Source organism: Vanacampus margaritifer, chromosome 19, assembly GCF_051991255.1.
Source record: "Vanacampus margaritifer isolate UIUO_Vmar chromosome 19, RoL_Vmar_1.0, whole genome shotgun sequence".
NCBI lineage: Eukaryota > Metazoa > Chordata > Actinopteri > Syngnathiformes > Syngnathidae > Vanacampus > Vanacampus margaritifer.
In genome coordinates this window covers 4,780,875-4,808,650 of record NC_135450.1, presented here as the reverse complement: position 1 = coordinate 4,808,650, position 27,776 = coordinate 4,780,875, and the positions used below count along the sequence as shown (strand labels likewise).

At 37.7% G+C, this 27,776-nt stretch overlaps 1 protein-coding gene across 3 annotated transcripts; it reads right to left on the bottom strand.

Moving 5' to 3' along the window:
• Positions 1 to 51: 51 nt before the first annotated feature.
• Positions 52 to 27,711, bottom strand: elp3 (elongator acetyltransferase complex subunit 3). Of its 3 annotated transcripts, none has more exons than XM_077553211.1 (15): positions 27,491 to 27,711; positions 26,575 to 26,674; positions 25,817 to 25,955; positions 25,594 to 25,664; positions 25,140 to 25,203; positions 24,028 to 24,096; positions 22,779 to 22,933; positions 17,476 to 17,637; positions 17,275 to 17,401; positions 3,950 to 4,143; positions 3,705 to 3,795; positions 3,172 to 3,237; positions 2,872 to 3,099; positions 2,056 to 2,137; positions 52 to 1,919 (listed from the first exon to the last, which is right to left on the bottom strand). In XM_077553211.1, the coding sequence occupies exons 1-15, from the start codon at positions 27,513 to 27,515 to the stop codon at positions 1,846 to 1,848; spliced, it is 1,647 nt and encodes a 548-aa protein (XP_077409337.1). In that variant the 5' UTR covers positions 27,516 to 27,711; the 3' UTR covers positions 52 to 1,845. The 3 variants fall into 3 exon arrangements, with proteins under 3 accessions (XP_077409337.1, XP_077409338.1, XP_077409339.1); XM_077553212.1 differs by lacking the exon at positions 27,491 to 27,711 and adding an exon at positions 26,955 to 27,117; XM_077553213.1 differs by lacking the exon at positions 27,491 to 27,711 and adding an exon at positions 26,955 to 27,107 and having other exon boundaries at positions 26,575 to 26,690.
• Positions 27,712 to 27,776: the final 65 nt, after the last annotated feature.

Sequence of the window (27,776 nt, the reverse complement as noted above, 5' to 3'; positions counted from 1 at the left end):
TCCCTCCTCTTTCAATCGGGACCTATATGAGACATACTGGAGGTCGACGCATGAGGAATTAGTGCTTTATTGCTCCTATGACAAAGGCCTTTCAAGAAATGTGGCTCCACACAGCATTCAGTCAATTTTCAATAGACAGAAAACGGATGGAGTTGTAATTGCGGAGGCTGTGTCCAATGAGCCACTAAAACACTCTTATGGGGCAATCATTGACGATGTCCTGCAGGGTTGGCATCCTCGTCATCGGGGGAGGATATCATCTCAGAGGTGAATGACCTTTTTTTTTTGAATGGGTTGACATTCACATCTAATAACATCTGCAAACTCATAAATCCTGGTGTCATGATGTTTTGCACTTCATTCTTAAAAAAAACACAAGGTTTACATTTCTGTCTATCAAAACCACTCGTTTACAGCCATGACATCGGATTAAAGGAATGACGGGAACCAATTTAGGTGGCCTAAATAGTCACATATAAATCAAAAAGGTGTCATTACATAACAGTTAGCAGGTCAGCACATTCTTCCCGTCCAATATTAATAACCACTTGGCGCATAATGGCCTCTCTTCAGTGGGATGTTTAACCTGGCTGCTCACCCTGACCAAATGGAGAATATTCTAATTATATGTCCGTATTATTGACTGATTGACAGGGGAGAAAATGCTATTACATTTTCTGTTTCGACTTTAAGTTCATGTACTCAATTCTGATTTAATAATTTAAAAAAAATCACAAGTTACACAACAACCCGCATGGCAGATGCTCCAATTGCACAAAAGTACTCCATCATCAACATCCATCCATTATCTGAACCGCTTATGTTAATACATAAATTATTGAGGCTCCCCCCGTTCCACTGACCGATTTAAATAAGAGAACGCTTACGCCCACAGTCTGCAATTATTTATTTAAAGATTGATAAACCTTTCGTGTAGCATATCTAGACCATATTTAATTAGGGAAGGGTGAGTTCTCTTGTGGTCGTTTTATGAACAGGAACATAAAGCACACGACTGACAGATGCCTATTAAGAATGTATTTATTTATTTAAATTCATTTTATTTTGTGTTCTATACAAAATATATGTTTTATGAACAAATGGAGAGAAAAAACGTTTAGAGAAAATTGCCATTGAATTCGTGAAATTTTAAGGAAAAACGCTTTTAGGGATAAACGGGTCTTTCTTTAAAATGATCTGTCGGTGTTTTGGAAATTTTTTGCATCAAAAGTAGTAGTGATATCAGTATTTGGTATCGGTGAATACTGGTATCAGTCTGAAAAAAAGTACTATTGAACATCCCTTTATTTAATTAGCTGAGCTTTATTATTATTTACTATTACGTACACTTTTACTGTTATCTATAATTTAGGACATCTATCATGGATTGGAAAGCTTTCCACAATGGTTGCACCTCATAATATTTTCCATCTAATAATAATAATAATAATAATAATAATTTAAAAAAGCTAGCTAGCCACATTTTTTTCCATACTTGTGAGCCAGTACAAACCCTGTCTTGTGGAAAATACGAACTCCTGTCTTTTAAATAATTGGTTATTTTTGGTCGCACCACATGCTAATTCACAAAATGGGCATCATTGGACAGACCAATATGCTATCTGTGCATTTAAACTGTACTCGCATTGGCAGATATCCGATACGGAATATTCAGCCATAATATCATGTATCAAAACAACCGAGCCCTCATTACGTGCTATGAAACAAAGTTAAAAAGTGGGGGAAATGATCATCACCTAGAAATTGTGCAATAAAATAAAATTCTGTGTCCGTGTGCCGTCTGGTTATGCTGACAAAGACAAAGTTTCAGTCCAATCGGCATTTTTATAGAAGCTTAACCATATAAGGTCCTTTCAATTCATAGCCCATCTTCCTGTAGTAGTTCCTTGTTCCTACACCTGAAAATGAGAAGAAAAACAACTGTAACTAACTTGTATAGGACTGGGTATTGCTATTGTATGTTTTAAATACATTTAAATTGAGTCTGGAATGTTTGCACATCAGGAGTAGCCACCCTGTGCTTCGAATTCTCACCTGAAATGACCGCCAATTTGTTGGAGCCATGTTCATTCTTGGCAATTCTCTCCGCTTCTTCCATCAACATCATCCCGAATCCCTAATTGAACCAAGATAACCCAGCTCAGTTAACTCATTCACTCCCAGCCATTTTCACTGACGCAACCCCCTTTGCTCCTAGCTGTTTTATTGGATTTTGACTGATTTTGCAAGGCCCACAGAATATTGTGTTCTATTGCTATAAAATCATGGAACCTACCAAAAGAAAGATTAGAGTCTCTTCTTTTATCAGGAAAAAAATATATTTCTATCTGTTTCCGTTTTGCAGCAATTACCATTAGAATATAGCTATAAGTTTCATCATTATTCACAAATCTGTTTAAAACACTGAGGAAAAGAGGTTTTTTGCTTGCCCTGGTTGATCTCTTATACTCTGCTCCCACTTGCTGGCCGTTAGGGTTAGGGTTACTACCATTGCTTTAAGCGTTCTCTTGAGTTTAGAGGCTGCATCAAAGCCTTTTGTATGCTCTAGCACAGGGGTGGGCACACTCGGTCCTCGAGGGCCAGAGTCCTGCAGGTTTTACACAGCTGATATGTGAACAGCTCATCAGCAAGCTCTGCATAAGCTTGGTACCGATCCTGTTGATTGGAATCAGCTGCGTTGCAGCAGGGAAACCTCCAAAACCTGCAGGATGCCGGCCCTTGAAGACCGAGTTTGCCCACCACTGCTCTAGCATAAAAAAACATTTAAAAAACGGACCACGGCAATATTTAAAATATAAAATTTTTGAACAAAAACTACAAGAGGATCGCATCAGTTTTTGACTTGTGTACCTGATGTTGGAACTTGCTGGGGTCCCGGCTGCTGACAGGCACCACGCTGCCGTACACGTGCAGTTCGCGGACGATGGACACGCCCCCTTTCAGCTCTGGTCGGAACGACTGCGGGGAGCAGCGGCGCAGACGCAGTAGTCCTATCAGAATGTCTTGTTCAGGATCCTCGTAGGAGAGGAAGGTCTCCCAGCTACCGTTGGCCACGTAATCCCTACGTACGAGCTCCACCTGAACATACCAGATAACATTGTATGACTCGGACAGTGATCAATTGATCATCCCCAGGATGCTTTCACTTACCTGGTAGGGTCGAACTTTGTGGTGAATCTCCTGAATGCCCACTTCTCTGGTTCGAACATCTCGACACTACACACAAATGTAACTTAAGTACGATATACACAAGAGACATTTGTGGCCTCAGTTTAATAATTTAAATTAAAATGAAACTTTCAAATACTGCTGATTCGGTACAAGGAAAGCAGTACGTTTCATATTTGCACGTGGATTTGCCATCTAGTGAAAAAGTAAAAAGGGAACTAAAGGCAAAGTTGTCTGATGAATGTTGGAGGTTGCCAGCAGGTCCAAGGGAGTCTGATGGTGCAGGTGTTATCATTTGAAATGAACTCGGGGGAGGTACGTCACTTCTATCCTACGCTCCATTGGTTCTGATCTATTCTCGGCAGGTTTATAAATCTGTCCTCTTCTCCTACCACAGCAGCTCAGGCAAATCCCGCAGTTAGCATCAATTTGATCTATGCTCTGAGGTCTTTGGTGATCCCGGTGAGTGTTTGGACTCCTTTTTTTAGTCTTTTAGTTTAATAGGGGCGTCTCACCTCAGTGCCCATATCCTTCATCCTGGCCAGTGCCAACTCTCGCAGGTTTCCGTGTTCCACTCCAGAGCTCACCAATGGCATTGGGATGTCCCTAATGGGTGGAGACAAAGCAAATTATTTCAGAAAAGGATGGTCCTGACCGGGGTATTGCATGGGTAAAAAATAAAGATAAAGTAACAAAAATACTAGACCACCTCAATAAACAACCTCTACAATATTAACATATTAAATAAATAGTTTTTAACCTCTGCACACGATAAACCCGCGTCCAGGGCGGCACCAGCGCTAGGATTCGAGCCACCAGGTCGACCAGGGTGCTGGGTGTGTAGCTCTTGTAGCGGCCCGTCTTCCACAGCTCATAAAGGCCTGTGCCACGGATCACTAAAGTCGGGTACAGCTTTAAACCATCGGGCCTGAATGCTGGATTCTCAAAGAACTCCTGCAAAAAGAGAGATAAATGTTGGAGTTTGTCAATATGCAGATTCCCTAGATTGTACAACCAGAATCCTTTAAAATCAATGTGCGATCTGTACACTAAAAGACAACAACAGAAGCAGAGAGAGTGTGTTGATGTTCAATTGTGTGTAGATCAGGGTGGATCTCAACAGTTTGATGCTTTGTCCGGAGCCGTTTGTTTGTATTTTTAGTCGTGTGTTTTGGTTCTTTATCCTTTTGGAGGACAGTTGACCTGGGGTTCAGAGCAAGCTGACACTGGGCTTCTTTGAGTATTATTTACGTCAGTGGTGTTAAAGTCCGGTCCCCAGGACCTGAGTCCTGAATGTTTTAGAGGTTTTACCACATTAAACACAGCTGATTCATATTTAAGCTCATCAGCAAGCTCTGCAGGAGCCTGATAATGATCCTGATCATTGGATCAGGTGCGTTGGAGTAGAGAAATCTGGAAAACATGCAGGACTCAGGCCCTCGAGGACCGGACTCCGACACCTGTGGTTTACATATTTTGAGGCCAGGCCGAGTGTCCTCTTTTTTGGAAATCAAAATATGATCAACCGAAACTAACATTTTTCAACCATATACTGTAGATTAGGGCTGGATAGCAATTCTAATTTCCTCAATTGATTGGATTTCGATTCACAAGAGTTCAGTTCGATTAAATTTTTCCCGATTTGATTCACTACAGTTCAATCCGATATCGATTAATTATGGAACATCAATTCTTCTCAATTGTCAAGGACATGATAAAAACTACACAAATAAGTTCCAAAGTAAATTTTGCGGAGGCAGTAACTGGTCAAATGATTTAGTTTATTAATGAAAGTAACACAGGTTATAATCAGTTAAGTGTTACATAAACATTGACATCAGCAAGGATGAGATGAAAATATTTTCATAATCTTAATTTAATCATTGTAAATATAAATTTAAATTAACTGAATTGTCTTAAAGTGCAAGTCAGGTCTTTCATAAATTTAAGAAAATACTTTTAAATTCATGTGAACAGTAAATTTTAAGAAAACAGTAGGATACAAAAGAAATTGGCCTTTAAAATTAAATTTTCTTCAGAATTTATGGGGAAAAGTGAGATATTTAATTAATGGATTCATGGTTTTATGAATCAATATTGGGCTTGAAAAGGAAAATCAATTTGATTATTTGATTTTTGTAGGTGCTGAGAAACGGTGGTGGAAACATAAGGATTTATCCAAGGAGATTAATTAAAATTTCTAGAAAAGTGTCTTGATATTACAAAAGAATGGTGAGTGGGCAAAGTTCCTGTCCCAAACGTTATGAACAGCCATCCATTGTAACGCGGATGTCAAAAAGGAGAACGCTACAAGACAGTTCTGACATATTCAATAAAACCAAACAGATGAAACAATCTGGATCAGTCAGTGAATCAATATCATTTCCTGTCATTTTACAATTCTTTCTGCTGACTGCCACGATTGGCATTGTGAAAGTTTGAAAACAGTCTTGGAAATAGGTTGTCAGCACTACTCCCACATTGCTGAGCACTAAACCCGAGTAGGATGGAAACCAGACTGCAATAATATTATTGTCTTACCTATAAAAGATGTCTGATGATTATTTGGCTGGCTTTTAACTCATACAATATTATTTAACACTCATATCATAACTCTTGCTGCTTAAAGGAGAGGAACCCTGTTAAGGACGTCTCTCCCTGGACAGAGCGCGTCTGTAAACGAGAGATAAGTGAGAGAGGATCGCAGGCTAGAGGGGAATTGTAATCAAATTTCACTATCAGGACAAGCATGGGAGACGCAAGGAGGATGCAGAGTTGCGCGACAGACGCTTTCTGCCTACGGTGGCTGTCATCCGCTCTGACGGCTTCCTCTATAAGATCACATTATAAACAAATTGAAAGCATTTGATTATTATTACAAGACGAAAACTATGTCTGGGCTTCCTCTGGCTTATCACTACTGGGGCTGTGCCAGTGAGGCTAGAATTCAATTTTCAAGGAGGCTCTATTGATTCAAAATGTTTTCACTGAAATCTCATCTGATGCTTGCGTCATATCACAAGCATTTGATTTGTTCTCGCCAATTAGATGGTAAAAATAAATATGAGATTTTAAAGACGACAGTCTGCTGCCTTGCAACCCAAAGATTTTTTTTAGATTGAACTACTGAAACAAACAATGTTTTTAACTCATTCACTCCCAGCCATTTTTACTGAAGCAATCCCCTTCGCTCCCTGTTTTTTTTCTCTTTTCATTTTTTTTTTACTGGATTTTGACTGATTGATTTTGCAAGGCCCACAGAATATTGTGTTCTATTGCAAAAAAAAGAAGAAGCATGGAACCTACCAAAAGAAAGATTAGAGTCTCATCTTTCATCAGGAAAAAAGTTTATTTCTATCTGTTTTTGTTTTGCAGCAATTAGCATTAGAATATAGCTAAGTTTCATCATTATTCACAAATCTGTTTAAAACGCTGAAAAAAGCTTTTTTGCAACATTGCCCTGGTTGATCCTCTTATACTCTGCTGCCACGTGCTGGCTGTTTTTTAATAACTACCATTGCTTCAAGCATTCTCTTTACTTTAGAGGCCGCATCAAAGCCTTCTGTATGCCCCAGCATAAAAAAAACACATAAAAAACGTTTAAATGCGTTTTTTGGGATCAACTGAGTTAATGATAAGCAAACTTATTGAAAGCCCCGTGACTGACTGGGGAACAGTCCTAATATACCTCCCCTTTCCCCCTTCGTTGGTGCAATAGGCTCTAGCTGGCCCTGGATAGAATAAGATGGAGAACATGAAAGAGTCTTCAATGGGTTTCATTACTCATTTGCTCCCAAAAGCGTATAAAAACATTCTATTTTAAATATTGTCATGGTCCTTAAAATGTATTTATACATTTTTATGTATTATTTTTTTATGCTAGAGCATACAGAAGGCTTTGATGCAGCCTCTGACCTGAAGAGGTCCCTTAAGGCAATGGTATTTATTACCAAAAACGGCCAACAGTTGGTATAAGAGTATAAGAGATCAGCCAGGGCCATGTTGCAACAATCTCTTTTTGCCAGTGTTTTCAACAGGTTTGTGAATAATGATGGAACTTAGCTGTATTCTAATGTTAATTACTGCAAAATGGAAAAATATACAAATATACTTCCTGATGAAAGAAGAGACTCTAATCTTTGTTTTGGTAGGTTCCATGTTTTTATAGCAATTGAACAGAATATTCTGTGGACCTTGCAAAATCAGTCAAAATCCAGTAAAAGGAAGGGGGTTGCTTCAGTGAAAATGGCTGGGAGTGAATGAGTTCATAGTACAGGGCCCATTATTTCAAATCCCGGAGCTAGGACATTTAAGGAAGAAGAATTCAGAACAACCTAGGCTTGATATAGAAGCGACATAATGATCGTGGAATCTGGGAACGTCAGGAAAATTAGTTCAGAGGAAAGATGAGGTAGAGACAGCAGAATAACAAAAGGTAGAAAAAGTTGGAATGGAGGGAAGTTAAGACAAAGAAAACAGTGAACTCAGACATTCAGAAAGTAGATAAGGTGTAAAGCGTGACGGCAATGAAAACAGCATTTAATGTCCTCCAATGTTACCGCATTACCATAATATTACCATATGATCATGATACACTTTCACGTAAAGAAACCAGCCTGCAGACAGACACACTAGTTATTCAATTCTGCAATTGTATGCTTTAAAAGTGTCCTACACTGACAATTTCAAAAGATCAATAAGTCTCTTGATATCAAGCAAGAGTAGCTTGGTCACATTCAAAGGCTCAACTGTCCTTTGCACTCAGTATGCATGCACCACCTAAAATGGAGTTAATTAGACACACTTCATATTCACAATACACTGTGCACTTTAGACTAGATGCATTTCATTTAGCAGACTCATCAGTAGGTGCAATTGCACAATCTTTGGAAATTAACCAAAAAAAAACTGTACAAAAGGAATCTGCCTCTACTTTATTTAATCATATAAAGATAATTAACGGTCAAACTATTATAGACAAAATAGGGGAAACATCTATTCTACACCATTGATAATAAACATTTTGGAATTTGTAAATGTTGAATTTCTAATGTAGTTTCTTTTAAACAAAAATAATAATAATTCAAAAGCATATTGCATTTGTGCCCAAAGTGGTTGAGGAGTATACATTTTGAAATTAGCTGTTATCTTAAAAATGCATTTTACAGTTTAAAAGGTAATATTAAAGCTTTCACCAATGCCCAGATGAGTACGACCAGCCCTGACTGTTTTAATCTGACTGCACCTATCAGCTTTTATCTTCCCTTTATAGTAGAGTGTGCGGACCCTCACACTCCACAGTTTCTTTGGAGAGGGGAGGGGCGGAGTTTTTCTTACCTCATTTGAAGTCATGTTTTAGTTTGTGCAACTGTGGCTGATGCTTTAAGATCGTGCACGTACTCGCATGCGCACCATGAACGAGCCTGACACAGCTGCTGCAGTTACGCTTTGGGCCAGAGTTGGCAGTTGCGAGTAAAAAAGCAACAAACTGCACAAAGATCCTTTAACTTTGAAGTGCCTTGAGAGATGAACTAAAGACGAAGTCAAGTCAATTATTTTCTTTACAATAATAAGTTATATGCACCTCCACTACTCTAAACAGCATTCCAATTAATATTGTGTTTGTGGAATATTAATTAAGTAGCATAATCCACTCGTTTTTATGCATCTCAGGGGGCGGCCATTTTGCCACTTGCTGTCGACCGGAAATGGCATCACAGTTGCTAAGGGCTCAGGAAATGACCAATCACGGCTCACCTGTTCTATGAGTTTGGTCATGTGATGTTCGCAAACTGAGCCGTGATTGGCTGTTACCTGAGTCTGTGATGTCATTTTCAGTCGATAGCTAGTGGCAAATTGGCCGCCCCCTGAGATGGATAAAAACAGGCGGATTTTGCTGCTTAATTCATATTCCACAAATGCAATATCCATCAGAATACCATGTTTATATTAGTGAGGCTGCATAGAACATATTGTAAAGACAATTTTTGACTTCCCCTTTAATTCATTCTGTCACCATGCTCGTAACTCACACTTCAATCATATTTTCCGCATTTTTATCATAATTACAAAATAGGCTTTCATTTTATTTGTGCATGTTTAAATATATTTATTTAAAAATTTCAAATTTAAAAAAAAATCATAACTAAATTATGAATTTCCCCCCATGGTATCGGTGGTTTGGTTGTCATCATCTGTTGAGGAAATCCAGGTTTTGTACTTTTTCACGAAGCAGTGAGTCACAACTTTGCTCATTAGACACAGAGATTAAAGACCATTGGAAAAGTTCATGAGACACGAAAAACTGTGAAAGTGTTCCAGACACTCTGAGACACTGACTGACACATTTCCATAAGAGCCGCAGGGGCGTGTCACAATCTCACACATAATTTAGTTACACGTCTTTGTTTTGCATCATTGCATTTCTTAATTGCTTCATTTTGTGTGTTAACAGAGCAAAAAAGCAACCAAATAAGCAGAAATTGTTCAAGGTATCAAACGGAGTTGCGGGTATCCTACAGTCACGCTCTGTTCTGATTCGTCACGTTCGCATTAAAGCTGCGTTTCCAATCAGAGCAAGTGAGCCTGCTGTTGAGAGACATCTGACAGTCTCTTCTTTTGAGTCACCTCACAGTTGGGACTGACAGTGTTGCTATTTTGGATTCGACATGAAGGACTTCTTTGATACTACAACACTGTGCAGTAAGTAGTAATGACGCATGGTGAGGCGGTGCAAAATGAGATGTGACGAGACGACGCCAAAGCTAATGGCTGACTTGATGCATCACTTTAATGACTTGATATCAACCTGAAGAAAATAGCCAACAATAACAATTCAGAGGGGACTAAAAATTGATTGTATTAGTATTATTATATTATTATTTGTAATATTACTAGAATTGACAAAAGCCCAAGTGGAGCCCTGTGGGCTCTCTCCCCTATGGCATAACCCCGACTTTCAACTTAACAACCAACCGTTTTATTTAGGTGTGTGGGAGCAGAAAGGAATTACACATCTCCACCATCTCTTCTCAGATAATATGTTTATATCATATACATCCTTGCTCCAAAAATACAATATAAAAAACGGAAATTTTTTACATTATCTACAAGTTAAAAATATGATAAAGAAAAAAATTCCAACACTTCGGGGTACGCTCCAACCGCCTGTTTTAGCTAAAGATATTAACAAGCTTTCTCCGACAACAACAAAAAAAACGTTCAAAAATATATAAGTTACTTTCATATACTGATAAAATGTCTTTACCCATCTCGAAATGGGAGACAGACTTGTCTATAGCACCGGAATCTGACTTTTGGATTCAAGTTTGTGAAAACGCATTTAAAATGACAAAACACACAAATTTACAACTTATCCAATATAAAATTATTCACAGAACATACATTACTCAATATATGATTAAGAAAATGGGACTCTCAGACTCCGACATTTGTCTCCAATGTTTACAAAACACTACAGACACTTATGTTCATGCTTTATGGTTATGTACTCCGGTTATATATTTCTGGACTAAAGTCTTAGAAAAACTTTCCGCTATTTTGGACTGTAGGATACCTTTATCTCCAAACTTGTGTTTGCTAGGTGACCTAACAACAACTGACTTACCACATAAACAATTTCAATCTACACTTGTAGCCATTACTATCGCTAAAAAAACAATTCTTATTAACTGGAGAAATAAACAAACTCTGAATATCGACCAATGGTCTAACCTCCTCATGAATCACATTTTAATGGAAAAAATATCTGCCTCAAATAAAAACCAAATATCAAGATTTATAGAAACATGGTCTACGTATATAGAATTTTTTAACCTAATTCTGGTTACTTAATTCTGTCTGTTAGCGAGAGCCACTACATCGTGATAACTTACATTGATGTTTCTGCATTTGGCAATTTATTATTATATTATATTATTAGTATGGGATTTTTTTTTAATGGGCTTTAGGTGAACTGATGAATGCACACGCACGCACATGCTCACCCACATACAAAAAAAAAAAAATAAATAAATAAAAAATATATGTATATATATATATATACACGTGTGTATATGTATATATTTAAAAAAAAAAGAGAAAGAAAAAAAAACTTCTTTTTTTTTTAACTCTTTCACTGCCAGACGTTTTCAAACACACATACCAAATGAAAGATTGGACTCTCAGCTTTCATCAGAAAAAAAAAGTTTGTTTCTACCTTATTCCGTTCTTCAGTAATCAACAATAGAAAACGGTTACTTTCACCGAAATTCTCTGTTTTGAAACAAAAAACGGAGAAAAAGAGCTTTTTGTGAAACGATGTTATTTCATGCACTCTAGTGAATTGTACACTTCTTTTTGTCCATGAATGATGCCACAAACACCTAAATAGTGCTTTACTTCTGTAAAACGCTTTCACCAACAATGAAAAAGTGTTTTTTGATTGCAAAATACGTTTATTTCCTTCTGTTCAACAGTGTAACAATTTGACAAAACAATTTCGCAACGTATTTACAAATGTGTGCAACTGTGGTACTACTTACAATTATGTGGATGTTTCAAATACAGTTTTTCCTTTTGTAACGCTCTCCTGCGTGCAAGGAGACGCCAGGACTCGCACAACAGTTTACTTTCACTTTCGCATTGGTCCGTTTTGCGTGCAAACGTTACACTTTCTTGACGGCCTTTTTTTCCGGGGAATAAAAAGCAAGTAGCAGACTGTACACACTTCCTCCGATGAATATGCATTGGACTCGGGGCACTGCTCGGTTGCGCTCCGCGTTACGACACCGTCATAGCCGCCGCGTCAGCGGTTCCAATTTCGCCGTCAAGCTCGGATTCACCTTCATCATCATCGATGATGATCATCGTCGTCATCAATGTACTATTTTAGCGTTGGTCGATGCCTTTCGTCTTGTAAGTGTAGAGCTGCTTGCAAACGCTCGCCATTGCCCGTTCCCTCCTCCATCTAGCTCCATCTAATGTCTTCTACTGCCGCGTCAATGCTTCCCAACCACGGAGTCACCACCCTCATCTTCATCATCGATGATGATCATCGTCGTCAACAATGTGCTCTTTCAGCGATGCTTTTGGTCTTTGAAAAAAACGGCTCGGGCGTGAGCTCCTCGCGACCGGCCGCCATTTTTCCTTTGTCTTCCATTCTCATCTCCTGCTCGACGCTCTAGCTCCGCCTCTACTGACGCCCACCCGATCTTGTCAAAAGAGAGTCATCGCTGCCCTCTAGGGGCCAAAAATAGTCATTAGGCACAACAGACCAGCTGGAAACTTTCACCACAGCTCCGGAAGCCTTGCCCGCACCCGTTTCAAAAAAAATAAAATAAAAAATTGGATGACGTCTTTAGACGTCATTGGCAGTGCTTCGTAGGTTTTTACTTGACGTCTATAAACGTCAATGGCAGTGAAAGAGTTAGTTTATTATTATTTTTTTTTTACGGTAACAGTTTGTTCATATTAACAACGTAAATTCAAAGATTTTTAATCTAACGTGGTGTTCCACAGGGATCAGTTCTTGGACCTTTACTTTTTATTTTGTATATTAATGATTTACATTTGGTTATCACTTCGTTGTAGGGTGCTTTATTTGCTGATGACAACGTTTTGTTTTTTTTGTAGTGGGGATCACCTGAAACAACTCCTGGATATGGTTGAGAATAAATTACAAATTGTTAAGAAATGGTTTGATGCAAACAAATTATCACTACATACTGGGAAAACAAAATGCATAATTTTTGGAAATCGGGCATCAAATGAACGCAGAAAGATAAAAATTAATGAGGTTGAAATTGATACTGTAACTAAAATTTAATTTCTAGGGGTAATAATCGATTGTAAATTATCTTGGAAATCTCAAAATGTCAAAATGAAAATGTCAAACCTATTGCTCTTTTATACAAGGCAAAACATTTTATAAACCAAAACTCCCTGAAAATATTATATTATTCACTCGTAGTTCCATATATGACTTACTGTATTGAGGTTTGCGGAAATACTTATAAAACAATTTTCTTGTTGCAAAAGAAAGCAATACGAATTATTAGTCAAAATCGTTTAGAGAATCAACTAATCCACTTTTTATTCAGTTAAATATACAAAAATTTAATGACATAGTAAGTCTTAACACACTCCAAATTATGTTTAAGGCAAGAAATGGACAGTTACCACAAAGTATTCAGACGTCGTTTAAAGTCAGAGACAAAGAATATAATCTCAGAGGATCCTTACTATTTGAAAAACTAAAAATACGTACAAATGTTAAAAGTCACTGTGTCAGTAATAGGTGTCAATATGTGGAACAACTGTTCTGAAAGTATCAAAACCTTTAGGTCATTAATAAGTATGATGAAAAAACTTTGTAAGGGTGGTATGATAATGAGCTAAACTATGGAAAGATAATCACAGATTTATTTACCAGCATAATGAAGTTGATATGTGTTGAATATTTGGTATTCTTTTCCATTGTTCAAAATTTCATTTTTCTATTGGATGATTTGTGTTCTAATACACTGCATTCTGTTAGAATGACCTGGGTAGATGGTCATACTCTGAGCCCGGTCTGCCTGAGGTTGCTTCCTACAATTGAAAATGAAGTAGGGAGTTTTTCCTTACCACTGTTGCCCTTGTGCTTGCTCAGAGGGTACGTGCAAGGTTAGACCTTGCTGTGGAGCGCCTTGTGGCGAATTGTTTTGATTTGGTGCTATATAAAATGTACAATTATTGAATTATTGATTATTTCGCATTTTCTTCTATTTTGTAGTGCTAGAGGGGTAGGCGCAGAAATGAAAAGCTTTTGCTTTTGCCTACACCCTTTTAGTTGTATATTTATGTATGGAATTTGTTATTTGCCAATGAACCGAATACATTTTCATTCATTCATTTTCATTCAAGTAGATCTCTGAAACTTAACTACTACTACTATTCCTCATAATAAATAACAATAATAATAATAATAATAATAACTAGACTAATTGCAATTTCTGCAGAAATTGCGAGGGAATGCTGAAAGCTGAATGCTAAGCTGAATGCTTATGAAGTAAATTGAAAGATACATGATGTGAAAATTACAAAGTATTAATAGTGAAATAATTTGACAATGATTAGTATTCAATATTGAATTTGTACTAACGAGTTGTCCAAGTGGGGTTTGAACCCAGGTCTTTCGATTTGGCAAAAATCAATTGCTCAAACCACTGACCTAACATGTCTTGTTTAACTCTTTTACTGCCAAAGACGTTAAATGACTTTCTGCAAAAACCTACGGAGGAGCGCCGAAGACGTTAAAAGACGTCCACCCATTTTTTTTTTTTTTGAAACGGGTAGAGGGAACCCTTCCGCATCTGTGGTGAAAGTTTCTAACAAGTCTGTTGTGCCTGATGACTATTTTTAGCCCCTAGAGGGCAGCGATGACTCTCTTTTGACAAGATTGGGTGGGCGTCAGTAGAAGACGTGAGGCGGGGCTAGAGTGTTGAGGGGACATTGGCTGAAGAAGCCATAATGGCGGCCGCTTGCAAGCAGCTCACGGTCGAGCCGTTTTTTTCAAAGACATCGACCAACGATAAAGAGCACATTGATGAGACGATGATCATCATCGACGATGATGATGGTGACTCCGATGTTGACGCCAAAGTTGGAAGTGCTGACGCGGCGGCTATGACGATGTTATAAAGGTTCACGGGCGAGCGATGCTGACACCGGAAAACACGGAGCACAACGCTCAGGCGGACGTTCAATCGGACGACGAAGAGTGCCCCGAGTCCAATGCATATTCATCGGAGGAGTGGGTACAGTCTGCTACTTGCTATTTATTCCCCGGAAAAAAAGGCCGTCAAGAAAGTATAACGTCTGCACGCGAAACGGACAAAGCGAAAGTGAAACTAATCTGTTGTGCGAATCCTGCTCCCTCTCCTTGCACGCAGGAGAGCGTTATAAAAAGAAAACTGTATTTGAAACATCCACATAATTGTAAGTAGTACCACAGTTGCACACATTTGTAAATAGTTTGCGAAATTGTTTTGCCAAATTGTTACACTGTTGAATGGAAATAAACGTATTTTGCAAACTAAAAACACATTTTCATTGTTGGTGAAAGCGTTTTACAGAAGTAAAGCACTATTTAGGTGTTTGTGGCATCATTCATGGACAAAAAGAAGTGTACAATTCACTAGAGTGCATGAAATAACATAGTTTCACAAAAAGCTCTTTTTCTCCGCTTTTTGTTTCAAAACAGAGAATTTCGGTGAAAGTAACCATTTTCTATTGTTGATTACTGAAGAACGGCATAAGGTAGAAACAAACTTTTTTTTCTGATGAAAGATGAGAGTCCAATCTTTCATTTGGTAGTATGTGTGTTCCCATAGTCCAAACAACATTTTCTGTGGACCTTGAAAGATCAGTCAAAATGCTTAAATCGGCTAGCACTGGCGACAACCCGTTTCTGAAAACGTCTGGCAGTCAAAGAGTTAAAATCATGGCTTATGGTGTATTTGTATTGAAAAGTGTCATCTGATGCTGAAAGGTATCGAAGCTGAATGGGGGCACATGCTTAGCATAATTGCCATGGATACATTTGCAATGTACAGTCAGAGGTGGGATTCGAACCCGCAACCTAATGGTTACTGGACAAAGCAAATTACCAAGTGCGCCACTGAGCAGTATCACAGAGCTGGTAATGATGAGCAGTTGTATGCATGGAAGTAGATGTGGAAAGTTTGACTTTCAGTTCAATCAATTTCAGTCCCATTGAAAATGAATGAGGAAAAGTTGATATTTAATGTTAAATTCTGCAAATACTGTAAGTAAACGATAAATACCCCGGAAGGCGTGAAATTTTGAGGCAAGTTGAAATTTGAACAGTGTAGATCGAAAGTATTATGTGGGAGTTGTTTCTCTACAAAAAAAGTGAGGAGAATAAAATGCTATAACAAGAAAAATTCCCGCGGAAATTTTGAATGGGACTGCTGACTCTTGTAAATGAGCTGAACAGTTTAAAATTTAAACGACTGGAATCGGTCAAGAAATGTGGAAGTTAACCATAATTAACATCAACTAAAAGTATCTCACTGTCCCTTTAAGAAAAATGCACTTTTCACGCACACACATTTGACTTGGAGACGTCACGCACCCACATTCCATTGATATTGTATGAGAGACGCACACCTCGAACAAAAGCCTCTCACGACTTAACAGTTCAAGATGCAGATTCATGAAATGGCTCGTTAGAACGGCAAGGGTTTGGGGAACACGAGCATGTTCTCACTTTTTTAATCGGATGAAAAATGACCAAATGAGAGCAGGTTGAAAACTTATGATTTATCCAAAATGAAGAGGAAAAAGGAGGTGAATTTAACATGGAAAAGATAGGCGAGTTAGTCCGACTTCTCCTCGCTTAAAGTGAAAATAAAGGTACTAAATGACACCTTAGCCAAATAAAAGTTAATTTGTCTGAAAGAAGAGACTTGTCACTACAAAATGTGAGAATTTGATGTCTAGTGAGCAAAGATTGTGGCCATGGTGACGAGTTGAAGTGAAACTTTTGACTAAGATTGTGGCCATGGTGACGAGTTGAAGTGAAACTTTTGACTTTTGGAAATATATTTTTTTGGTTTCCCGCCACTCAAAGCCTAATTGCTCCACAGAGTGTAATAGAAGGCTATTTCACTCACTGTCTTTGAACCCGCACGAGCTTTCATTCCTTAAAATAAATTTCGACACTGAGCTAAAGATGGGAAAAATTGCTACAAAATGAGCTAAAATTCATATCGGTCGGATAACGTATGCGCGCGCAGCGTGTCTTGAAAAAAGGTGCTTGATCTGTAATTTGTCCCCCCTTTCTCCATTCATTTCCTATAGGAGTTTTTGGGGAATTGCGTCGCCATGGTAACTCGGAATTCCTAGAAAAGGATTTTGTTTGGAAATTGTTTGATACCTCATTTGTCCCGGTGCGATCTACGGTACGGACCGCATTTTTGCGGAAAAATCTGGGGATTTTCTAGGGTGGAGAGTAATATGTGCTGCTTTCAGCAGTCCCATAATAAGTAATAAAGGTTAGAAACAACATGAGGCACTTACAATGAATTGCTCCACATCTCTCTCTATGCCAACATTGGGCAGGTCTGGCATCATGTGGGCCACCACTTTGAAGCCAGCATCTTTTGCCAGGTGGAAAGACTCACAAACAGCTCGAACCGTGTGACCCCTGCCATGCACACACAAAAAAAACATATGCAGTCAGACCATGTCCTTGCTTAGTCTTGCAGTCAGCCCACTGACCTATTGGTATCCCTGGCCACATCTTCATAAACACTTTGGACCCCGATCTCCAGTCTTGTGCAGCCGTAGCCCAGCATGTCACTCAGGTGTCGCTTGAGGCAGTAGTCGGGCCGCGTCTCAATAGTGATCCCTACACACTTAGTATTACTGCGCTCAGAGTACCTGTGGATGTTAAATAAATAAAAAAATTAAATGTATCAATCAACATGACTACGAGCTTTTATTTTGGCATGTTATTTTATTTTATGATTTACTATAGTTTGACAGAGACAACATTATTGGGGTAATTTGGCAACATCAATTTACATGCTGAGAGAGTGCATGGCTCATTACTCGCAAAGTTAACATTAACCTCGCATTAAGGACATGCAGATGCAATAAAAATAATATGATGGCAAAAAATGTGATTGCAAAGCAAATGTTAAATGAGATATTAATGAGTATTTGCTTTATGATTAAAGCAATCTCAAGGAATGATTTAGAGAGAGTTTTGATTGTAAATGGATACATCCATTTGCAAAATCAGAATCAGTACCAACCTTGGGGTTATGATAACAATGAATGGACTACAGACTTATATGTACTGTAAAAGGCGCTTCTCATAGCTATACAGTAAGCCAAGAAGGCAACATCAGCGAACTCAACATTTTTTAGCACATTGTTTTGGTTTAATTGCCCTTGACCTTACGATTATGATGGCTGTAATTGCTCTCATTGCAGATCACAGTAAAAAAGCTTGAATACACCCAATTACAAGCTACTGTTTTAAATCAGTTTACACATACATAAGACAATTCTCTTTGTATGCATGTTGCTATTGAAAGATATTATAACATTTTTAATACCTAATTTCATATATCAACTATTGTTACACATTATGAACATTTTAATTCTTCACATTAACCTTGTCGAAATGTTTTGTGTCCTGAGCAGAGCAGATGATGTCGACCTCGTATGGTCTGGCTCTAAACTGGGTCATATTATTTAGTCTAAAAAAGTTCCATCTCAGCACTTTGTGCGAAAACACATTTATCCCTTGAACCAGAATTTGTCTCAAAAACACACACACTCCTTAGGCTGGTACACGCAAATCTCGGTCATGAAAACAGAATTAGTTTTGAGATAATACACACACACTTTTTACTTTCTTCATCAGTCACGGCCACCGTAAATTTGATTCAACTTGTTTGTGAGATTTTGCTATGGGAAAATCCTTCAACTATATAACACATTCTGTCTCAAAAACATCCACCTGACCTTGTTTACGCCATCTGCTCACGGAAAAGTACCAGAGAGTATGTTTAGTCTATAAATGAAAAGGAGGAGGTCTTTTTTAACTATAAGAAGCTATTGTACACGTAGAAGAGCACATTTGACGCTCTGAAATCCCACGTTCTTTAAGTGATGAAATCGGAAGCTGTTGAAGTGTCCAGAGATTCTCTGTTTTTTATTAAATCATTTTTGCAAAGGTGTATTTTTCTTGCATTAAACCTATCCTAATTTTTGGAACACGCAAAAAGGACAAAATTCTTGTAAATTCTTTCACTATCCAGTCCATAAATTGTTAAGCTTCTTTGCCCACCTCATCTAATTTTGAGGATTCACCATGAAAAAAAAGGGTTCGAGACCCTGGTCATTGCTGCTTGCAACTTCATCCATCTATCCATTTTCTAAAGGGTTCGTCCCAATTGGGGTACATGTTGGACTGGGCTTCAGCCAATCACAGGGCAATACAAACAAACAAACAACCACTCACATTTACGCCTATGGACAATTTAGAGCCTTCAGTAAACATAGTGTGTGTTTTTTAAATTGAAATTCTGAGTACCTGGAGAAAACCTATGTAATATGCAAACTCCTGTAATCATTGTTAATATTGACTACTGTATTATTAGTATAATCATCATTAGGGATGTAAGATACCACTTTTTTTCAGACTGATACAACTACGATTACTCAACTTATCAGACACTGATACTGATACCAAAGAAAGAGCTATATATGGGTCATTGAGGGATAAGTTTGTCCGATGGTGCCCATTTTATGAATTATCATGTGATGCGACCAAAAATAACCAATTTGGGACTATTATGAAATACATTTAAAGACAGGAGTTTGTATCATCCACAAGACAGTCGAGAACATATTGGAGCAGCTATCACGTTGAAAAAAAAATGTTGAAAAAAATCCCAAACAATATATATTTTAATTGTAATTGTGTTGCTCGCGAGATTGTTTCGTTTAGATGGCTTATTTTTAGCCTGATAACATTAATTCAAAAGAAAATATTATGATGTGGGACCAATCATCATCTAGTGCAGGGGTCAGCAACCTATCCTGTCAAAAGAGCCATTTTAGACCAAATAAAAAACCCAAAATCTGAGAAGATTGTGATGAAGGAAACAGTGTGTTAGTGTTAGTCTAATGTACTGAGGTCCCAAGAGCTAATTGTTGCTGCACCAGAACAGAAAAATATGCAGCATCCAATACTTTGACTTTTTGAATTTTATTTTGGCAATTTTTCAGACTTTTTTTTGTTTTCAATAATTTTTTAGACTTTTCTGCTTTTCTGTCGATACCTTGAAATAAGGCCTGGTATCGGCTTGACACCAATACCTTGTATCGGTACTCAGTACTCACCCATCCCCCACTATTATATTACACAATAAAGTAATTTCCACAACTATGCATATAAATTGGAAGTTATGAGTCTCGTCACCTTTTTCTGAGGAGACTTTCTACAAGATTTTGAAGTCTATCTGTGGCAATTTTATGAGGTCAGAGATGTTGGACTGATATTGGACCTGAGAGATTCCTGCTCATCGTCATACTAGCCTGATTTCATTTTCCAATGACCATTAGCTCTCCTCATGCCAGCTCACATTTCTTCTGATTCTCTAGGCTCTGGTAGTAAATATCCATCTTTTACAGTCTGCTGGTTGATCTACACCAATTATTGGAGTTTGTGCTGCCAAGAGGACAATCAGATTGTGTGAAATGAATCAATAAAAAGTCTATTATCTTGGGTTATTATCTCGACGTATCTGGCTGATGTGAAAAGATTTGGAGCAGCGTCACCATGCTGAGGTGAGTGTCATACGTGGGTACACGCGCTAGAAACAAAAACACACACCACGCCACCCTCCTTGCCACTGAAACTCCATAGCAATTACTGCAATCAAAGCATCTTAACAAGGCCTGCTGATAGCTGATAAGCTTTTTCTCTTTTTTTTTTTTTACACACACGCACATACACACACACACACACACGAGTGTGACAAACACATACATATGCTGGGAAAATGACGCACAACCAAACTGCCCTCGTTGGTCTTATCAGACTTTAGGGAAGTAAACAAAGTCCTGTGAAAAAAAAGCTATTATTTGGTCCAAATCGTCTGACGTCGTCAGCTCCTGAGCAAATGGGTAATTCTACTTTGACTTTGAATCTTCTCCAAGTCATCTTAAAAGTTGCTCCTCATTCATTCCGAGCAGACATGGGCCCAATTTTATTCAAAGCTCAGTGCCTCAGTAAGCGAGAAATCAATGGAAGCAGCCCCAAAAATCTCCCAGACAGGGTCTTATTTCTCCTGAATTTTGGATCAGATGTTTAATGGAGTCTGCTGACATGGGCATTAAAACTTCCATCTAATGGAATTGTTGCTGGTGTGGCTAGTTTGTCTTAAGGGAGATCAGGAGGCCAGTTTTTGTGTATTGTGGATAGTCAGAGTATAAGTTGTTTGAGAGCAAAAATGGCTAACGGGGTGGTCCAAAAAAAGCACCATAGAAAAGCTACAGTTTGCACTCATTTTCAATTATATTTTTTGGCTTTGCCATGTCTTGAAGCAATCATAGTGAAACAGCTCTCTCTAGTGAACAAAATAATATTACATTCATTCACTGGCGCAGCACAGTGGTTAACTACAGAAGCGTATTTTATTGCATTCACTTGTGGGGAGAGAAAGAAAAACCTCCTGAAACTCCTGTTTTTCTGACAACTGATTTTTTGAGGAGCATTGTTTTTAGTGTAATTTTTTAATTATTACTTTCAGTTTTTCTGAATATTTTTTTCTGTTAAACTGCATTTTTTTTCTGTCCTAAAAAATATTCAGAAAAATAGGGTGGAAAATTATTCTGAAAAAAAATTAGGAAAAATTACTCGGAAAAACAAAAAAATATATATAAAAAAACAGGGTGGAAAATTATAATAATAAAACAAAACTGAAAAAACAAAATTTCCGTAAACAGCACCAGTTTGTTTTTCTGAGTTTTTTTTTTTTTACCACTGAACTCCGAACTTGACATGTTCGTATACTTACCTTAACTGAGCCAGTAAGGGAGGTATGTGGGAAAATGTCTGCCATTAATGAGTCAGCAACAAGTCACTTAGAGTTCAGAGGTAAAAATAAATAAATACTCAGACCACCACTTCTGTTTCTTAGAGTAATTTTCTTTCAGTTTTTTTACCCCCCGCCCCCGTTTTTCTCAATATTATTTTTTCTATTTTCTGAGTAATTTGTCCTCCTGTTTTTCTGAATCTGATTTTATATGTCAGTTTCTCCATAACTTGTACTGTATATTGTCTTCTACCTTCCCTTGTTCCATTGTAGGCGCATCCACCTTTAGCCATTTCTTAGTTATAGCTTTTTTTCACAGCAGCAAGAAGAATTTTTTTTATTTTTATCAAGTATTGGTCTTCTTTACAAACAGTCTCTCGTATATAACCAACGTATAACACTTCAAATGCAATGGTATATCATAACCCGGTATCTTACGAAGAGATTTATGAATCAAAACCCAGAAAGGCTTGATGACTTCACAATTCCAGAAAACATGGAAATGATCTGTGTCTGAATGCTCACAACCTCCAGCACATTTGTATCATTTTCTACCGGTAAGTTTGGGTGTAATGAAGTAACAGATTTGATTATTCCAAACAAATTCTCTCCAACCTTGTAAATGGGTTGTAGTAAGATGAGCCTTCCACATGTCATCCCATCTGCCTTCTGGGATGTCTTCATCAATCTTATTTTCCCATTTGTTCTTCTCATATATAGTTGATCCATTTCTGGAATCCATCAAGCATCGACACAAAATTTATACAATCCTACTTGGAGTCTTGTTTTCCGCTTGTACTTCTCAACTTTAGAGGCTTTTTTCTCTCTAATCAAACTGAACCGTAGGACATCAGGGGCCTTCAACTTCCACATTTGGTTATGTTCTCTAAGTCCCCTAAACGTAAAAATAATTTTAGGGTTTTAATGTAATCCCCTATGAAGGAGACATGCTAAACTTTTGAGTACCTTACAGCCTCAGCCACATTATTTGACGTGTGTCCAGACAAAGCATCGTGAAGATTCCGAATGAAGTAATCCCTGTAGTCTTCAGAAAGAGCCATGAAGGTTCCACCCATTACAATGAATTCCACCTTATCCACACTGTGGCCCAGCTGCTTTAGCTGCAGATACACAAAATACATACATGTTGTTGATGTGCAGTTTTGTATACCAATGCATGTTAGCAATAGTTATGGGAGCTACAGAATAATAAATGAATCAAATTTGTCAGACAGAGATGCAATAGCGGCCTCTACTGTCAAGATAAGGAGTTACAGGACGCTGCTGCTGAACATTCTGCTACCATTCGACATGGGATTGTTTGTATCACTTTATAGAGAAGTAAATTCTTAATTCAGAACAGAATTTTGATATGACACCAAAAAGATGTGAGGGAAGAAGTGAGACTGCAGATTACAAGCAACGGTGTGAATGGCCCTTCATCCAGGATTTGCTAAATCATATTTAAGACCACTATAAATGAAATGTAAAGACCTATAGCATGACAATTTATTCAAATTTAATCATGCAGTAAGATGGTTAAAGGGCTCTATAAATAAATTTGAGTTGAGAAATGTTACACCCGGAATGGACAGTAAAATACAGTAGTCTTGTGGGAAAAATGGTCAGGTTATAAAAAGCAATACTTAATTGTGCATAACAGAATGATATAGCATTACATTATGTGCAAAAACCTATTTAAAAGGGAAAGTCAACCCGAACAATCACATATGTTCTATGCAGCCCGACTAGTCTAAACACGGTGTTCTGAATAATACTATGTTTGTGAAATATGAGTTAAGCGTCAAAATCCACCTGTTTTTATCCATCCCAGGGGGCAGCCATTTTGCCATTTGCAGTCAAATGATAATAACATCACAGTTGTCCAGGGCTCAAGTAGCGACCAATCATGGCTTTCCTGTTCTCTGAAGCTGAGCCATGATTGGTCGTTGCCGCTCACGTTGTGAATGAAATAATTATTATTGATGTTTGTTCACCTGGCTCCCACCTTCTTTGTAAATTTGTGACTTTATTGTTGGAGTAGTTTAAGTGAATTGGAAACAGCTCAACAAAATTATTTATAAGAAGAGTTGTCAGGAAAGTTGACGTTGTGTGTTGATGCTTTGCAATGAAATTTTGGCAACAGTGTCTATTTACAGTACATGCCCTCATTGGCCAGTGGCATCAACTACTACAATGAAAGCGTACGACTGACCTGCTCCACACGATGCCTGGTCTGAATGTAGGGATCATATCGCGCTCGAATGGCTCTCATTGAAGTCGGCTATGACAAAGAAAAACAAGGGATCAATTAAAAATATATTAAGAAGCCAAGCCAAACAAATAAATACAAACACCAGATTTTCCTCAAATATTGCCTGCAGTCTGCTTCAGATTAATTTCAGTGTGATGTTTTAGTGGCTGTCACTCAATTGTAAAGGAGTTCCATGCGCACTAACAAAGAGGATTTTATGTTATGTGGACACACCCTTTTCTGATTAGCAGTTGAGCTGACAGTTGTGCTTGCTCCTCAGAGTAGTTGGTGCGTGTGTGTGGATGCTTATGTTTCTGGGACTAGAGGAGTTTCGATTATTTCTACCTAATATGTCTTTGTCTAGCATGTCTAGGTTTCTTCTGTTTTTCTGCATGTTCAATGTGGCCTCAAAAAAAAAAACATCATAAAAATCTCCTTTTTTTTTGTTTAATCAGACTTCCCCTTACCCCTTCCCTTTCAGAAAAAGCAAATGACAATGATATATATTCAAAACGAGTTTGTCTCTACCTTGTGAAATTTACTTCTCCTGACACTTTTTTTTGCAAAATATTAGCCTTTTGTAAACAAAAAAAACCATAACATTTATGTAAACGCAATCCTACATGCGTGACACCATTTTTTTAATTACTTTTTTTTGTTGCTTATGTCTTGTAAACAGACATCTCTAAATAGTACCTGTTAGTGTAAATGTGCTTTCTATAATTTTCTTTTTGTTATTGTTCTGCAGGTTTACAAACTTTGCCAAATTTTTTAACTTCATCTTCTTCTTTTTTTTTGATGATGATTTTTTAATATCTGTCCAGGGACTACATGTAGAAAACCTGGGGTATTTACAGCAGTGTTTATTAATGTGTCCCTGTTAAATACATTTTAACAATAGCATTTTAAATGATCAACAATTTAACATAATAAAATGAGCCTGTGTTGCTGAGCTGGTCCATGTTTTTTTTTTTTTTATATAAATAAAGTTTGACATTGAGTTCAGTAAAATAAATGGTTAAGGCCACTACTGTATAATAAGAAATACAGCAGTCTGAAAAAACGTATCTTACCTCATAACCAGTGTAAGACTGTGTGGAGTATTCAAAGTCTGAGTCCGGCCCACCAGGGCAGTACCTACAAACATGAGCATGGCAGAAAAAAGGGGGGAAAAAAAGAGTCTATAAATACATGATAGGTATAGTGAAGTATTTGTAGTTTACAGTGTAAAAGTATTTAAACCCTTCCTGTTTTTTTCATATTTACCACACTTAAATGATTCAGATCATTGGACACATTTATATATTTTAAATATCTAAGTGTCATAAATATGCAGAAAGTCAGAAATAACAAAGGAGCAAATAGTTTAGTTTTTTTAAATTATATATTAATGTTCAAATGGGCTGTTTGATATTTGTCTTCCAAACACACAGACAATTCAACAAACTAGCCAAGGAATTGTTTCATCTTGTTTGTGGATGTAAGAATAATATAATTTCAAAAAGGTTGAGGGCAGCTGTCACTTACACACAAATGTTGCCGGTGAAGCTGATATGTGGACATCGATGTGGTTTACACATCACAGCAACAACTGCAATCTGTGTAGAGACAGAAAAAAAAGGTCAAGTTTTTTTTTTTTTTTTTTTTTTTTAACAAATCATGAGGAACAAATTGTACACATTAATTAATAGTAATGCGAGAGTGATGTCAACAATTTTAATTAGTAATTATGTGTCAAAGAGCTACTTACCCCACTAGCAGTGCGGATTGGTTTGGCCTTTAGCTTGGGTACCAGAGCACGTCGGTATTGTGGAGGAACAGCAGCTATAATATCCACCAAACGAGGCTGAGCCTCCAGGCCATATTTAGCGGAGGTCTTTGTTTTCAGTCTGATAGAAAATAAGAAGTGTAAATAGCTGCAAGTGCTATCACTGTGGTTATTTGTTCAAAGTTGATTTTAACCTTGTGGTAGTTTGGACTTCATGATTATAAGCTACCAGGCCATTTCTCTATACCAGGGGTAGACAACCGTGGTCCCAGAGAGCCGCAGTCCTGCACATTTTAGATGTCTCCCCCCTCCAACACAGGTGATTCAAATGATCAGCTCATCAGCAAGCTCTGGAGAAGCCTGATAGCCATCCTCACCTGTGTTGGAGGAGGGAGACATCTAAAACACGCAGGACCGCCGCAACCTAGGACCAGGGTTGCCTACCTTTGTTCTACACTGACACGCAACATTATAACTACTTGCACACTTAATACAATCTTTGCAAAGATAATAAAGGTGTCAGAGAAGTATAAATCCAACAAAGGGTTTCTTCTTGTGGGTATAGATTGCAGGTTAGGTACCACAAAATACAATTGGATCTCCCAGGTAGTCTACCTTAATGAAGTGGCCAGTCCTAGTGCATTTGTCATAATAGTACAAGGATTATAGTATACTTTTTCACAACCCCTTTGACAAGACATCAAAATAATACAACATGTGAAGTGTCAAGTGTTACATACTTGTTGAGGTTGATGTCTTTTCCCTCTTCATGTGCTTCAACCAGCTGTTTGATGACATCGGCGATTGTCATCATCATCAGTTCAGCTCGACTGAGGTCACCTGTCATAAACAAATTCTCAAATATAAAAAAAAATACCAACGACTTACAAATTGAGAAGAGCAATAACACACTGAACAGCAATTGAGCAAATGACATAACATAATAAAACAACTGATAATGAGGTAATCTTGTGGCAAAAAAACATTGATGACTCAACTGTACGATTATTGATACATCATGTGAAATATGGGTACATATGACTTGTCGTTAGCATTAGCAATTAGCTCCAATAGCCTAACTCAGAGCGACTCCAAGAGCTACACTTTGTCACAAACTCACTCTTTTTCTTTGGCTTCCCCATTCTTCCGTATCTGTTATCCGCTTAAATTCAACTGTGTTAAAGAACTTTACAGACGCAAATGGGCTACGCTTGTGGGCAATTATAGTAAATAACAACACGTTGCATCAGAACACGGCTTGCGGCTCAGCAAATAGAACTGTCGTAAAACGACGTAAAAGACAGTTCGCATTTAAAACCATTCTGCGCACAAGCAAAATCGGTTTACTCCATGTGAATACGATGTAATTTTAAAATTACCCTCACTTAATGTTTTTCATGCCTCTTGTTTCTACAGTGAGACTTTGTTTTTCATAGTGTATTTATGTGCACAAAAAAACGGATCCTCAGAATAGAATACTTGATTGAAACAAAGTATAAACCTCATGTAGTATGCTACATTAGAATTGGAATCTTAAGAACTTAAAGAACAGGATTAAAGTAGCACAATACGTGGACCAGAGATGATACAGTACATATCATTTCACCTGTCCTAAAGTGTGTGTGAAAGAAAGTAAAAACATCCACTACTACGCACCTTGCTCTTCATGTGTTCTCCCCATTGCCTAGTGGGCATATTATGCAAATTAGAATGTAATTTGCATTTTTCCATCGAACGTGTTACTATGTTGTATCATATGGTGATGTACTTGTTATAGATCAACCATCTACTTATTTAATTGCAAAATCGTCGGCAAACACGTTTTATTTGCGTTTATACACCGTGACAAGTGGCTTGTTTCTCACGGTTTGTGTGTCAACGTCGTTGAGAAGGTAAAAAACAGACTTGTATAGCATACGGACCGATCCAGTGGTATTGAAGT

Coding starts and splice junctions, on each gene's coding strand:
- elp3 (XM_077553211.1), bottom strand. CDS start 27,515: ATGGGGAGAACACATGAAGAGCAAG. Junction 24,097..25,139: donor AGTCTTACACTGGTTATGAG/GTAAGATACGTT, acceptor TCTTTGTCATAG/CCGACTTCAATGAGAGCCAT. Junction 2,138..2,871: donor CCAGCAAGTTCCAACATCAG/GTACACAAGTCA, acceptor TGGTTCAATTAG/GGATTCGGGATGATGTTGAT.